Genomic DNA, 13987 nt, shown 5'->3' on the forward strand with positions numbered 1-13987 from the left:
TCAGACCCTGAAGATTACAACATCTTTGCTTGAAGCTCATCAGCTGAGACTCCAGACAAATACATTGTAGTTAGAGATGAGCGAGCGTACTTGGTTCGGGAGTTTTTGCACTCGAGCACCGCTTTTTCCGAGTAACTGACTACTCGGCCAAAAAGATTTGGGGGGCGGCGTGGTGGAGCGAGGGGTAGCAGTGGGGAACAGGGGGGAGCTCTCTCCCCCCCACTCCCCTCTCAACCTCCAGCTCACCCCCGGCGCCCCCCGAATCTTTTCGTCCGAGTAGTCAGTTACTCGGAAAAAGCAGTGCTCGAGTGCAAAAACATCCAAACCGAGTACGCTCGCTCATCTCTAATTGTAGTATAATATCCGGGCAGAGATTTGAGCTGCCGATTCATTTAGCTTGCATAGAAGTGTAGGATACAATTGAAGCAAACCTTCAGCTGTGAGAAGCATTAGGTTCAATGTCCACTTGCACGCACGGATTGCACTGCTGCATCCCACAGCGGAATTTCTGCGTGCCCGTGGCCATGGGGAGAAAAAAAGGTTTTCTTACCTCTCTGGCTCCAGCGCGGATCCCGTCTGTGCCGGCCGGATCTTCTTTCTTTAGCATGGCGGATGCGTCCGGACGTGCTGGACACATGGGTAGTGCATTTTTTTTTTATGTCCTGCTGTCTCGCGGCACAGCCACAATGATAGCTGTGGGTGTACCGCAGATATGACGGCTTCCATTGACTTCAATGGAAGCCGTCCCGCGGAATCCGCGGCCAAAATGAAGCATGCTGCGATTTTCTCGTGCGATCTGCATGCCGGGAGTAAATGGCATCCTCATGCTTTTATATTGTTTGCGGATACTAATGCATCCCTATGGCCGACTTTGATTTACGGGATCTCCCACGCGGGTGACACGCAAGTCAAAGATGCAAGTGGATATTGGGCCTTAGGTTTCTACAGGCTTGTCTGAATATAAACAAGAATGAATGCACTTAGAGCAAGCAGAAAATAAATCTTGGAAGTGGTGAAGAACTGAAATATAAAGACTGAACATGAGTCAACGATGTGATGCTGCAGCAAAAAAGGCAAATACAATTCTGGGATGTATTAAGAGAAGCATAGAGTCTAGATCACATGAGGTAATTATCCCCCTCTACTCTTCCTTAGTCAGACCTCATCTGGAATACTGTGACTTCTATTGGAGGAGGACTCACCACCTCCCATGGCAACCTGTTCCACTCATTGATCACCATCAATGTCTAATATCTAATCTGTGTCTACTCCCTTTCAGTTTCATCCAATTGCTTCTGGGATGAAACTGAAAGGGAGCAGACACAGATTAGATATTAGACAGTGAGGGTGATCAATGAGTGGAACAGGTTGCCACAGGAGGTGGTGAATTCTCCTTCAACGGGGGTCTTCAGAGTCTGGATAGACATCTGTCTGGGATGTTTTAGCGATCTTGCAGGGGGTTGGACCCGATGGAGGACGCTTCCAACTCTACCATTCTATGATTTATACATTATTCTAAAGTTGCAGATGTGTCTATTCTCCTATTGACGTGCCCCGACAAGACATGCTGGGGGTTGGGGGGGGGGGGGGGGAGGCAGGTTGCAGACCACTGCAAGTGGCTCCATTACTTACATACGGTTTTATCTGAGTCTTCTTCCAGGACACAGTCGTGCTTATGGCTTCTCTCCTTGGTGGAAATGCTTCTTTCTGCTTCTTAAGCACGTTATCTAATTGTTCCTTCCTCGTCTGCAGAGCTTTCTTCATCTTCATCTGATTCTCCTGCTCCATCTTTTGTCTCTCTATAGCTTTCTTCTTCATGAAGTCTCTGATTTGTTCTACACTGCAACTTCGCTTTTTGCTGCTTTTGCATTGAACCCTCTCTTCCATGTGGTTGTACATTGCATGGGGTCTTTTTGGAGACAAACTCTTTGATCTACTCCTTTCCCTTGCTTTCTCTCTATCTTTACATGAAGGTCTTGACCGATGCTCTTCAGCACTGCTCTCTGATATGACCTGGGCACCATCTAGTCTTCGTTTCATTAATTCATGAATATTGGGCTGTTGCTTGCATATAAGACTGTCTGGTGAACCCATTTTCTGGCATCTCCTACAGCTTCCTGCAAAACAGAGATAGATAGATAGATAGATGGATAGATAGATAGATAGATAGATAGATAGATAGATAGATAGATAGATAGATAGATAGATAGATAGATAGATAGATAGATAGATAGCACAGCAGTATGATACAGATAGAGTGGTCGATACCTTTTGGTAATGCATGTAGGTCATCTGACTTTGGTGAATGATGTCTCATCAATGTGACCGGTGATGGCCCTAATATTTGCTGGATACGTCTCTGACCTTCTCTCCAGGCTGAAGGTCCATAAAGATCTGAATATACAGAGAATGTTCATGCAAAGAAGAGTCACGTTTGAAGACGCCAAGACAAGCAAAATCATAGAACTACAGGTCCCAAGAGCACAACCTAACAGATTGCTATGATTAGTGATAATGTATCGCACTACAAAAGTATTGCAATGTATTATCAATGCAACAATAGCATCACAGGCTCAAAAAAAATAAATAAATAGCAACAAAAATTCCACTTTTTTGCACAGAATTTATTTGCTCATTTCATCTCACAAAAACAAGCCATAAAAGAGATCAAGAAAGTCATATGTACCCCAAAATGGTACCCATAAACACTACAGCCGGTCACGCAAAGAATAAGCCCTCACAGAGCTCTGTCGAAGGAAAAATAAAAAAAGGTAATGGGACTCTGAATGCAGCAAGAACAATAACATTTTTTTCCCAAAAAAGGGTTTTTTATATAATCATACCAACCTGCAGAAAAAAAAAATTATCACATCATTTATGCTACATGATAAAAGCTGTAAAACAAAAACAAAAACAACGCCCTGTAAAAAAAATTTTTAAAAATGCAAAAAACAAACCTCTATGCAGCCATGTTGATAGAAAAATAAAAAAAACTTATGGTTTTTGAAAAGTGGAGATTAAAATCCCCAAAAATAGTCGCGTCCTTAGGACCAAAATAGTCTTTATCATCAAAAGTTTTAATAACCTGATCAACTATTAAAAGTTTTATTAGTATTTTTGCTTCTCTACATAAACGTGAATGAATCCCCCAGATGCACAGCCCCAGCTGCAGCTCTCCGCCGGAACGCTCCTACGTCATCCCTCGCTTTCTTCTGTTTAGTGTTACTTTGTGGCCAAAGCGCAAATTAATTTTTCGTTAACTGCAGCAAATTTTCGACTCCAATTTATCAAGTTGGGTAGGATGGTGACGCTGACCTTTGAACTTCAATTTATCTTATCGGCGGCTCTGTCCCGGCATCACCACTGACAGAAACTAATGACCAAAAAGGAGTCCTTGACACTCACAGTTGCAATGACAAATGCGTTATCAGACGGTGATCTTAGGGGCCAGTCTCAGAGGGACGCAAAACCATTTTTCAAATCCATTAAATTCCTAAATTTAATATTTCATGCATTTTAAACACCAGCACCCTCCCTCATTATGCTAATTCTGTTCTGGCCACGCATTACTGGTCCTTACAGTGAAAACTGCCCCCCTAATATAAAGTGTTTGCTACGGCTGACCATTAACAGGCTGAACCCAAAGGCGATTTCTATACCGGAAATCTTCTGGTATCGCTCCATCGCTCCATCACCTGCATTACAAAGCCATGACTTAACCCCTTCTCTTGTCCTAAACTGGATGCGAGGACAGGAGGAGCAGTATAGGGACTATAAGGGGTGCAAACATAGCAGTTACATCCTTGCACTGGTGCAAGGGGGAGCACAAAAGTCCCTTAGAAAGACAGAAACGTACAGGGTGTGCTTCTCAAACTTCCCACATTTCAATCAGTCAGTATGATAACATTATGAGGAATGATGGCTGTAATTGTAGTACCCAGAGTTTGGTACTCCAGCACTTTCTGTGCCGACTATAGCCTTACAATCAGGTCCTAATGTTATGTTTAATAAGTGTGAAAAGTTATGACGTTATTGTTCATATTCCTCCACTGTAATGGGTGTACTGGCAATATTCTCCAGCCCATGGTGTGTATAGGTCACCTAGCGACAGTCAAGGGAGTGTTTAGCCAGGCTTAGCAGGAATAGAGGGCCTGGGATTGGTAGTATAGATCACAGGTTGCGCTAGCTTGGCAGTATAAAAGGTAGAGAATGGGCAGAGTTAAGTAGTCTGACCCAGAAGTCTAGTCCAGGGAAGCCTGAGAAAGAACCGGGGAGGAACAAGAAGAAAGCCAGTGTGGTGGGAAGTAGAACATCTAAAGTGTGAGTACTCAAGAGCAAAAACATTTTAGTAACAAAAGAGAGAGAGGAGAGTAGAAGGAGATCTAAGTCAGCCATTCCTAGGCACCAAGCAGAAAGCAAAGCAAGTCAGTCAGAGTCAGGCCTAGCCAAGGAGCAGAGCTAAAATGCAACGCACCGAGGATAAATTTATTATCCTGTATCAAGTCCCCGAGGATCTGGAGAAGTAATTATTGCCTGTAGCTCTAACCGTTTCTACTAAAGTCTTTCAATGTGAACTGTATGCAATGAGTCAAGTTTAGCTCTGATCGGCTCTTGAAGAATAAAACGGTTTTGGTTCACTGTACAAACCCGACTCCTGGAGTTACTTCCCACCATCTATTCCATCGTTAACATCTGCACTGAGGTACCACACTAAGCACACCAGGCAGGACAGAGGTTGAACCCCCATTTTTGTATACTTCTCCACTTTTTTATATTTATTATTTTGTTTGGAACGGGTCCATACCCATACACGGACTGGCGTCATGACAAAACAACATCTTCCCCTACTCGACTCCACGGGTAGCACCCCCTAGGTTATCATCTTACCCTGCCCGACCCAGCGGGCAGCATGCAGTACAAACTGCCAAATTTTGCCACTGTGTAGTACACGTCCAGGCCACCTTGCCAGAAGGAGCAACAGAGCCACCGTGACTACCATCTTGATTTTCCTTGCTGCTATATAGTTTTCATAGATGAGGCCTTTTGTCTCAAATGTTGTCTGATTTTGAAGTTCTCGCTTAGTACACTGCTCCACACTAGCCTGAAGCAAAATGGCGACTCCCCAACAGCGTGCACAAACAGTAGTGTGGTATACCGAAACAAAAACAATCATTTTAGTGCAAAGAAATTACAGACATGTGTGCAGAGAAGAGGCATATGATGGAGACACAATTAAGGTGTGGTCCGAGAAGTTTCCCATGGCTGGAAAGGTCCTCAAACAGTCCGGGGGAACTCATCAAAGTATTTCCAATGGGAGAGTAGGAGACATTTGAGCGCAGTTTCCGAGAAGTCCGGGGAAATAAATTCACGAAGCATCAAGACAATTCAACGTACCGCCCACAACAGCCCATCGAGTACTGAATAAGTGGCTCTCTGTGCGTCCTTATAAAGTGCAAGCTGCCCGACAACTGAAGCCAGACGACAATCTGTGTAGACTGGAATTTCCTTCCAAAATGCTTGTTTGCATCACCATAGTCACCTTCTTGGAAACCTTTTGTTCTCACATGAGGGCACATTTCATCCGTCAGGAAACGTCAATCAGCATGACCTGAGAATGTGCGGAACCAAAACCCCGCTGTCTGCAGAGAACATGTCCGAGATAGCCCAGAATTGACGTCTGGTGTAATGAAGGTCCGTTTTTTCAGTGACCGTACAGTAACTGGCCCCATAGACCTTGACAGGTTGGAATAGTTCCTGTATCTCAAATAGCGGATCTGCAACCATACATCGTCGGGCAGCAAGATGGGGGTCCCACACACAGAGTATGTATATTCAGAGTTCCCTCAAAGACAGCTTTCCGGATCACTAGATTGGAGGTGGTGGACCAATTTGGTGGCCTTCCCGTTCAGCAGATCTAACTCTGTTGGGTTTCCTGCTCTGGGTTTAAGTGAAGAATTGTGTACTAACAACTACAGAGAATGATCTCCCAGATTTGTGAGCCCGCATCAGTGGTACAATTGTTACTGTAACAGTGGACATGTTGGAGAGAACGTGGCAAGAAAGGGACTACAGACTGGATATTGTTTGTGCTGCCAATGGGGCACATGTGGAGGGTTATCAGTGCATGCAAAAATACATATTCCTGTATTTCATTTTCTGGCCATTCATACTTTGAGCTCTGCAAATTGATAAAATGTGGGAGGTTGGAATGGAACTGTCACGTTGTGCTCCTGGGACTTGTTGTTTTATGGGTTTCCAGGAGAACACTTATGTGGGATGATTGAGCTGGCTGGCTGCGTATTGCTCTAGTCGTCCAATCACCACCGGTCTGCTGCACATAAATCCCAGCCCTTCCTGCTCATTCCTCCGAGAACCCTGGTGCTTGGAGTCTTGCATGTTTTGCCTGGTGTTGCTGCATACATGAGGTTCTGGGTGGGATTCCCTCGTCTGTTGGTGTGAACAGTGACCTGTTCTGCTTGTATGCTGTTTACAATGTATGGCAAGCCAGGCCCTAGGTTCCAGAATGGGGCCGTCCCTATTGGGATGAGCACCAGGCTTGCGCATAGGATTCCCTGAGAATAAGTTGTCTTGTTAGAGCAGGGACTCCTGAGACAACGAGGACCCTTGTTGCAGGCTCGTGAGCTTAACTTTCTTGGCCAAAGCATGAACCAATACCTCGCACGTACTTTAGTTATTCTATCTGCTTATGTGTGTTGGTATCGTAAGTAAGTGTTTTCATGTTTGTCAGTCGTTGTTGGAGGTCTGCTCGCAATTCCCATTTTCTATTTGCGTTTGTCCTGGACGTGGTGTGCATTGCGCTCAGGCCAGACGTGACAGGAACACTGTATTATGAATAGCACAAGGTAGGTGGGGGCCCTGTTACAGACTGGGGCCCAGAAGCTGCACATTGCCCCTTTGACTGGATACAAGTGCCATATAGCATGTGCTTCCCTAACATGTAGGATCATCATGCAGTAGCTAGGCTTTCTCTTACATTGGATCAAGATTCAATTTGCTATCTTTGCACTGAACATAAACACCCCAACAGGCAAGGGAATGCAACATTTTACCCCCTCAGGAACTCAGGACTCTGGGCACATGCCCCATCACCCACCCCCTAGCTATGCCCTCAGGATTATGGCAGCAGTCTATGTATCATATACAGTGCATACTCACTGTGCTGGCAATTGTTGCAGTAATACCATGTGGGTGTCTGACACTGGACAACCTTTTCAGCAGAGCGAGGAGGGCGGCCAAGGAGGTCACAGTGTGTACTGAATGCTAAGTGGTGCAGCTATATACAGGCTGGCAATGGGCATCAGTGGGACTCACTACCCACAAGGTGCACATGCACGCCTGCTATTAATCCCTGGCACCGGATCAGATGGTTGCACCTCTTTATATTTTTCTGCTTGAAACTAGCGCTGCAAACTGTGTATACCCAGTGCAATGCAAAACCAGCATGACGTCATATTCTGTTTTAGTGCGCCAAAGTTTAAACTCACCAGAATGTTTTCCTTTCCTCTCTGGAGACGGGGATTTAAAGGACAGTTTTCTTGTAACCGGACTCTTGCTTTTTAGCACTTTTGATTTTTCTCTGGAACATCTAAATGCTGACACAAAAAAACATAGTAATGATCCAATTCCTCCTGCAAGGAGAGCTAATTTGCATAACTCTTTTCCCAGGGAACACTGCATGGGCTATTAGACACCCTAGGCCAATCTCCACAAGGATACACAGTAACACCATTAGACTTAGAGTATTTTAAGAAAAACTATTATCCATTCAAGAAACCCATCATGACTTTCTTTCAAGACACGCAGGTATTAGGCCTCTTTCTCACAGGCGACAGCGATATCCCTGCAAGAAAATCACAGCGATATCACAGCTGTGTTCTGTGCGATATCGCTACGATTTCTTGCAGTGATATGGCAATTTTGTAGTGCTGTTTTGCAGGGATTTTCAGGGAAGGGCTTAAAAAAATGTAAGTTCACGAAAATAAGCCCTAGCTGCATTAAATAAAAAAAAAAAACAAGGCGCTATCAGATGGCTGTGATTGGTTCATCAAGCGCTGCAATGATTGGCTGAGTCGCAGCTCTCTAGAACCAATCAAAACCAGCGCTTTCTGGAGGCGGGGTTTTTAAAACCCCTGACCAGGAAACGCTGGCTAAAGACTACATCTTACATCGCACCGCACGAAAACCGCAATTACATGTGATGCAATGCAACACAAAGGAAAGCTCGATAGGGACACATGGGCTACAAAACATCACAAATCGAGGCTGTATAAAGCATGCTGCGTTTTTTTTCTCACAATGTAGCAGCCTACAAAACATCGCTAATGTGAAGGAACCCATCGAAAGCAAGGGCTTCACATACATACGATTTGTAGCGCCGTCGCATTGCGATAAAATTGCGCGATTTTGACGCCCGTGTGAAAGCAGCCTAAGGCTTCATACACTGTATAGTGATGTGTCCGTGAGCCGCCATATTCTTCCTTATAATACAATAAAGTTTGAACCTTCACACCAATATCCCATAAACTTTGTTGCTGTGCGACAGATGGCAGCAGAAGGGCAGTTTGGCAAAATGGTGTCTGGCATGAAAGCGCATATAAAGCAAAGGTGTGCAACTGAATTCATCCATGGAGACGAAATTGTGCTCATTGACGTTCATCGACACTTGCTGAATGTGTACGGAGACCAAACAGTGAATGTTCGTAAAGTGAGGAGGTGGGTATCCCATTTCAACATTGGCGACATGAATGACAAGCCACGGCCATGTACAGCTGTCACACCATGGAAAGAAGAGCGTCTCGATCAGCTCATCTACCCAAATCAGCAGATCATTATTCCCAACGCATTGAAGCCAATATTCAACTTCTTAAACAGTTGTAATCCTCCGATTGGTGCTAATAAGCTGATCAGGACGCTCTTCATCACATAGTGTGACAGCTCTGCATGGCCGTTGGGAATGTGGATTGTGCCACCCACCACCTCACTGTACTAGAGGCCACTTTTTGGTGTCAGTAAATGTTCGGCAAGCATTGATGAATGTCAATGGGGACAATTTTTTGCACATGGAGGAATTCAATCTTACACTTCATACCCAAAGACACCATTCTGTCAGACGGCTCCACTGTTGCCATCTGATGCAACAAAATTTACCAGATATTAATGACAAAGTTCAAATTCTATCGCCATACCACCAACATCCGATTTTGACGTTATGCGCCAGCATAAGGTAGGAAGCATTAGTGTTAAGGTTGTGTGTGTGGGACCTGTGATTCTACAGGTTTCCTTGTGCGCACCTTCACAGGTAGGGGTACATTGAGCTGGCTGGGTGTGGTATTCTCCACCAGCCAATCCCCCTTGTCTGTTTCAGATGAATGCCAGCAAACTCTTGGGAGAGATTGCTGGTCATTTTAGTGCTTTACTGTTGTACCCTGTGTTGAGCCCACACAGAGCTGGTGTTTGCATGCTTGTCTGAAGTCTCTCTCTTCTTCCCTGAAGACGGTCTGGACACCTGCTGTCCCTCCCCTACTTGCGTTCTGGGGTGTGTGCATTGTGTAGTGTGTGGTACGGTGACCTGCAGATTTCTCCATACCCCTGGGCAGGTACGGCATCCAGAAGTTTGATGTCCTATGTGTGTGTCAGATGGGTTATGCCCGACACTGTTCCCTATGTCAGCATGGTGGCTGACTCTCTATTCCCCTGGTGTGAGGACTAAGCCAGTTGTGTAAGGCGCAGAGGTTCTGTTTACAGGTGTACTTTAATTCTGTGTTCCCCAACTCCAGTCCTCGGGGACCGGCAACAGGTCATTTTTTCAGGATTTCCTCAGAATTGCACAGGTGATGTAATTATTGTTGGCGCCTCAGACATTGCCACTGGTGTTCTTACCATAGGATATCCTGAAAACATGACCTGTTGGTGGTCCCAGAGGACTGGAGTTGGGGACCCCTGCTTTAATTTACTCCTTCCGATTTGCCATCTTTGCCTTGGTGTAAGACAAAACACATATAGGACACAACACTGTTCACACACACTGAACACAGAACAGGACTACACATAAAGCACACGTCTGGCCACTTACACAGACATACCACACGTCACTGTTCACACCAGCATACATGGTTGTGCATACAACATAACAGGATTCCCACGCAGAGATCACATGCATACAGATGGTCAACCATAGCCAATCCAAGTGTCCTCACACCAGGGGAATAGAGAACAGTGTCAGGCATCACCCATCTGACACACACACAGGACATCAGATGTCTGGGGAACCACACCTGTCAAAGAGATACGGAGAAACTTGCGGGCCGCCTGCACCTCTGTGGTGACCGTACGACACAATACACAATGCACGCACCCAAGAACGCAAGGACGGTAGGGACAGCAGTTGTCCAGACTGTCTTCAGGGAAGAAGAGAGGCACACTACAGACAAGCATGCAACCACCAGCTCTGCGTGGGCTCAACACAGGGTACTCTCACAAGAGTTTGCTGGTATTTATCTGCAGCAGACAAGGGGGATTGGCTGGTGGAGAATACCACACCCAGCCAGCTCAATGAACCCCTACCTGTGAAGGTGTGCACAAGGAAACCTGTAGAATCACAGGTCACAGATGCACAACCTTAACAATTAGTTTTAGGGTGACCGTCATAATATGTTCCTTTGCATGAGGACTCAGGACAACCATTATTTATTTCAAATGACTGTGTGTCAAAGTTTGCCATCTATCGTGTCCCACTCACCCGTATCTCCTTCGCTTTTCTGGGATTTCTTCTTCAGGTTTTCTTTCTCTCTTTTTATAGTATCTTCTTTGCTATATACAGGGGCTGTTTTTTCTTCTGCAGCGCTTAACCCTAAAGAAAAGGTCCTAGACATTATATGCTAGAATGTCCTCTATAGAAGGTAGATAGGTCTAAAATTATTACCCCTTTGGATACCAGGTGAGGGCTCACTTGTAGCCCAATGCAAGAGCTTCTGAATGGCAACATAGAAAGTAGATCTATGACTAAGGGCACAGCGCCAAAAACATGTCAGTAAGGTCATCTTTCACCTTTTAATATTTATGAAACAAAGTGTTTTTAAAATATTTTTCTGGACCTTTGGATGGACTGGAATTCCTTTCATTGGAGCTTTCTGGATGCCCCCACATAACTGCCCCATATACCCAATCTTCACCACCAATCCCTAGTGTTCTTACTTTTAATATCTGCACCCTCTTTTGAACCTTGGTATCTACAGCATTATCAGCTTTGCAAAGGCCTTAAAGCCATGAAGGGGTTAAACTGAAAAGTTTGAATTGATTTCTTGAAAATACAATAAATACCGACACAATTCTCATTTCTTTACTTTGCCAGTTCATCTAGAGCCAGTGTGCCGTGACAAATGGACTTTTGTCTAATGTACCTTCCAACCAAACAAGACTATGAAATATAGGCCATTCAAAATATTCCAACATCTCAATGAGGCTCCGGACTATAGATCTGTAGTTCTTGACAATTAAAAAGGATGAAGTGCTTCCAAAAGAAAATTAAATTGCTGGACTGCAAGATCAGTCAAGTGTGCAGAAATGTGAGGACATTCTTACCTTTGTGACACGTGACTGGTGGACCAAAGGTCACCTTGCAAACTTTCCTTTTCAACGGGGGTTTGCGAAGGATTTCTGTGTTCTGACCAGATTTGGTTGGATTCCTCTTTGAGAGATCCTGGCGCTTTTTTTGCTCCTGGATCCTTTCTTTAAGTTTTTCGAGCTTGCATTTGGGTGATCTTCTCTTCAGATGTTCTAGCTTCTGCTCATAGAGGTTAATCATTGGAGAAGGTGTTGGGGTGATGGTCTCTCGTGGCAAACTACCCTTGATTTCAGGTCTAATATCGGTTGGAGATGATGGATAGGTCACCGCTCGATAGTCAATCCCCATCTCTTCCACTACATCGCCTGTATTGCATGTTTGGAGACCCAGATTAGATGTCTTCGGAACTTGGTTTACATGCTCTTCTGAGTAACCTCTTGAAGCCGTGAGTCGGCCATTATTGAAATTTTCCTGATTTGACTTTGCCAATTTATTTTCATGAGTATTATCTAAGTGGTATTCATCAAAACTAGCCACGGATGGTTTATTTTGTTGCAGAAACGGTGAAGGCCTAGTTCTACTTGAGAGATCCAAAGGTATGTCCATCTTGGATGAAAAATCAGCTTCACTGTATAGAAGTAGAAAGAAATAATACTAAGATATAAAAGTCACCAAAAAAGTCGCCACAAGATCAAGATAAAATAGAGACCTTGTCTGCTGGGCATCTTTCCCTCCAGCTTCCTCCCAGTTGGCAAGTCTTGGCCAATTCTTGGGCATGAAGAAGGTGGAGGTGACACCCAGTTGACACTTCTCTCCATGCTCAAAACTTTTTAAGACTCTTTGCTATGAAACGGTGCAGAATTTCAGAGTAAAACATTGTTCGTTCCCATCAGGGAGCTTGTACGATCTTTCTGCTGCCTTAAGTTCAGGCGCCATGAATCTTCTGACAAGTTCCCTTATGAGTCGTTGGTAATTACTAAGTGATTACTTGTTGCTGGTGCTACAAGACAGTGGTGACATCACTAATGACAACACATTACCATTGAGGTCAACGACTGGTTGGTGCCACATTTGCTTACATGGGACAGCTATTGTCTGAAAAGTCACTTGATAGAGCGAATATAAGCAATAGTTGTTCTGTATAGACACGGCCACCAAATTGGTAACAAGTGAGAATTCGCTCACTAGTCGCTTCATTTCAACTCACCTAAAAATAGTTGCTCATTGGTTCCCGAAAATACATAAATAGCAGATAAACCAAGGGTCAAACATAAAAAGTCCTTGCAGACTAGAAGAACAAGAGGCCGTAGCACTGACTGTTCAGTTGAAAAAGCAAGAGACCACCATAGCGAGTGTTCACTCCAACACCGCTCTCACATACTATATTTATGTGCAGGGGTGAGCGGGAGGTTGCGGGGGGAGCGGGGGGTGGGTGGGGGAGAGAGAGATCTCTCTTACTCTCCCCCCCGCCACCCCCCGAATTTTCTCGGACGAGTATGCAGTTACTCGAAAAGAGCGATGCTCGCTCGAGTAACTGTCTTAACCGAGCATGCTCGCTCATCTCTACACACAAACAACAGTCTTTCTTATGTGTTAGCAACTATTTCTAGCAAGAGTAGTCCAGTGTAAAGCCAACCTAATGTCCTTTTTCCACAGGATGACAGTCGGGTAGACAACTGCATGAGAGCGGACGTCACCGCTAAGGCCATTGGCGCTTGTGCAGAGTGTTTACACTGCCAGACTTCACTGCTGGATCATGGGCTTCTCGCTCAGCGCTTCACCTTTAGCGGGGAGCGTTTACACTAAGCGACAAGCCCGCGATCCAGCAATGGTTTTTATACTACCTGAAGGTCAACGATAGGAACCTGTGACCGAATAGTGACCGATAATTGTCTCGTGTAAATGGCCCTTTAGCCAACACATCATTACTATGCAATGACAACATGAAGCGGCGAAAAAAACAATGAAGCTTGGCACTGAGCTGCCCAATAGCCTATCTGCCTACTTATACCCCACGTGTCTATCAGATCAATTTCCTTGAGGTCCGTTTACACAGATGATCGCTCAAAATTTGTCAGAAACTGACAGTTTTGAGCGAGCATTTTGAGCTAATCAGCCCATTAGTAGCTAACTAGATTCATTTGCATGTATTTAGAGAACAGTGGGTGGTCTGTTCTCTAAACGCATCATTATTGTTCTCCAGCGGGACAGCTGCTGAAATAATATTATCAGCGCTGTTCGCAGAGAACTCAACGTGCGGTCCCTCTTATCAAGGACGACGGATTTGTAAGCTGAGCTGAAGTCAGCGATGAACGAAAAGTGCACAATGGACACACATTTACAAGCAACGATTATCGCTCAAAAAATGGCTTTTGAGCGATAATCGTTGCGTATTAAAGGGCC

At 44.8% G+C, this 13987-nt stretch overlaps 1 protein-coding gene across 2 annotated transcripts in view; it reads right to left on the reverse strand.

Annotated features, from left to right (window-relative positions):
* The window catches only part of CCDC187 (coiled-coil domain containing 187), a 90530-nt gene that overhangs the window by 68376 nt on the left and 8167 nt on the right, over positions 1–13987 (reverse strand). For both annotated transcript variants that reach the window (XM_066580508.1, XM_066580507.1), the window contains exons 5-9: positions 11602–12212; positions 10760–10870; positions 7506–7613; positions 2269–2394; positions 1633–2117 (exon numbers count right to left, since the gene is read on the reverse strand). In XM_066580508.1, coding sequence (XP_066436605.1) covers positions 1633–2117; positions 2269–2394; positions 7506–7613; positions 10760–10870; positions 11602–12212 — 1441 coding nt within the window. The remainder of the gene's footprint in view (positions 1–1632; positions 2118–2268; positions 2395–7505; positions 7614–10759; positions 10871–11601; positions 12213–13987) is intronic.

The sequence above is a fragment of the Eleutherodactylus coqui genome, chromosome 10 (genome assembly GCF_035609145.1).
Source record: "Eleutherodactylus coqui strain aEleCoq1 chromosome 10, aEleCoq1.hap1, whole genome shotgun sequence".
In the NCBI taxonomy this organism is placed as follows: Eukaryota; Metazoa; Chordata; class Amphibia; order Anura; family Eleutherodactylidae; genus Eleutherodactylus; species Eleutherodactylus coqui.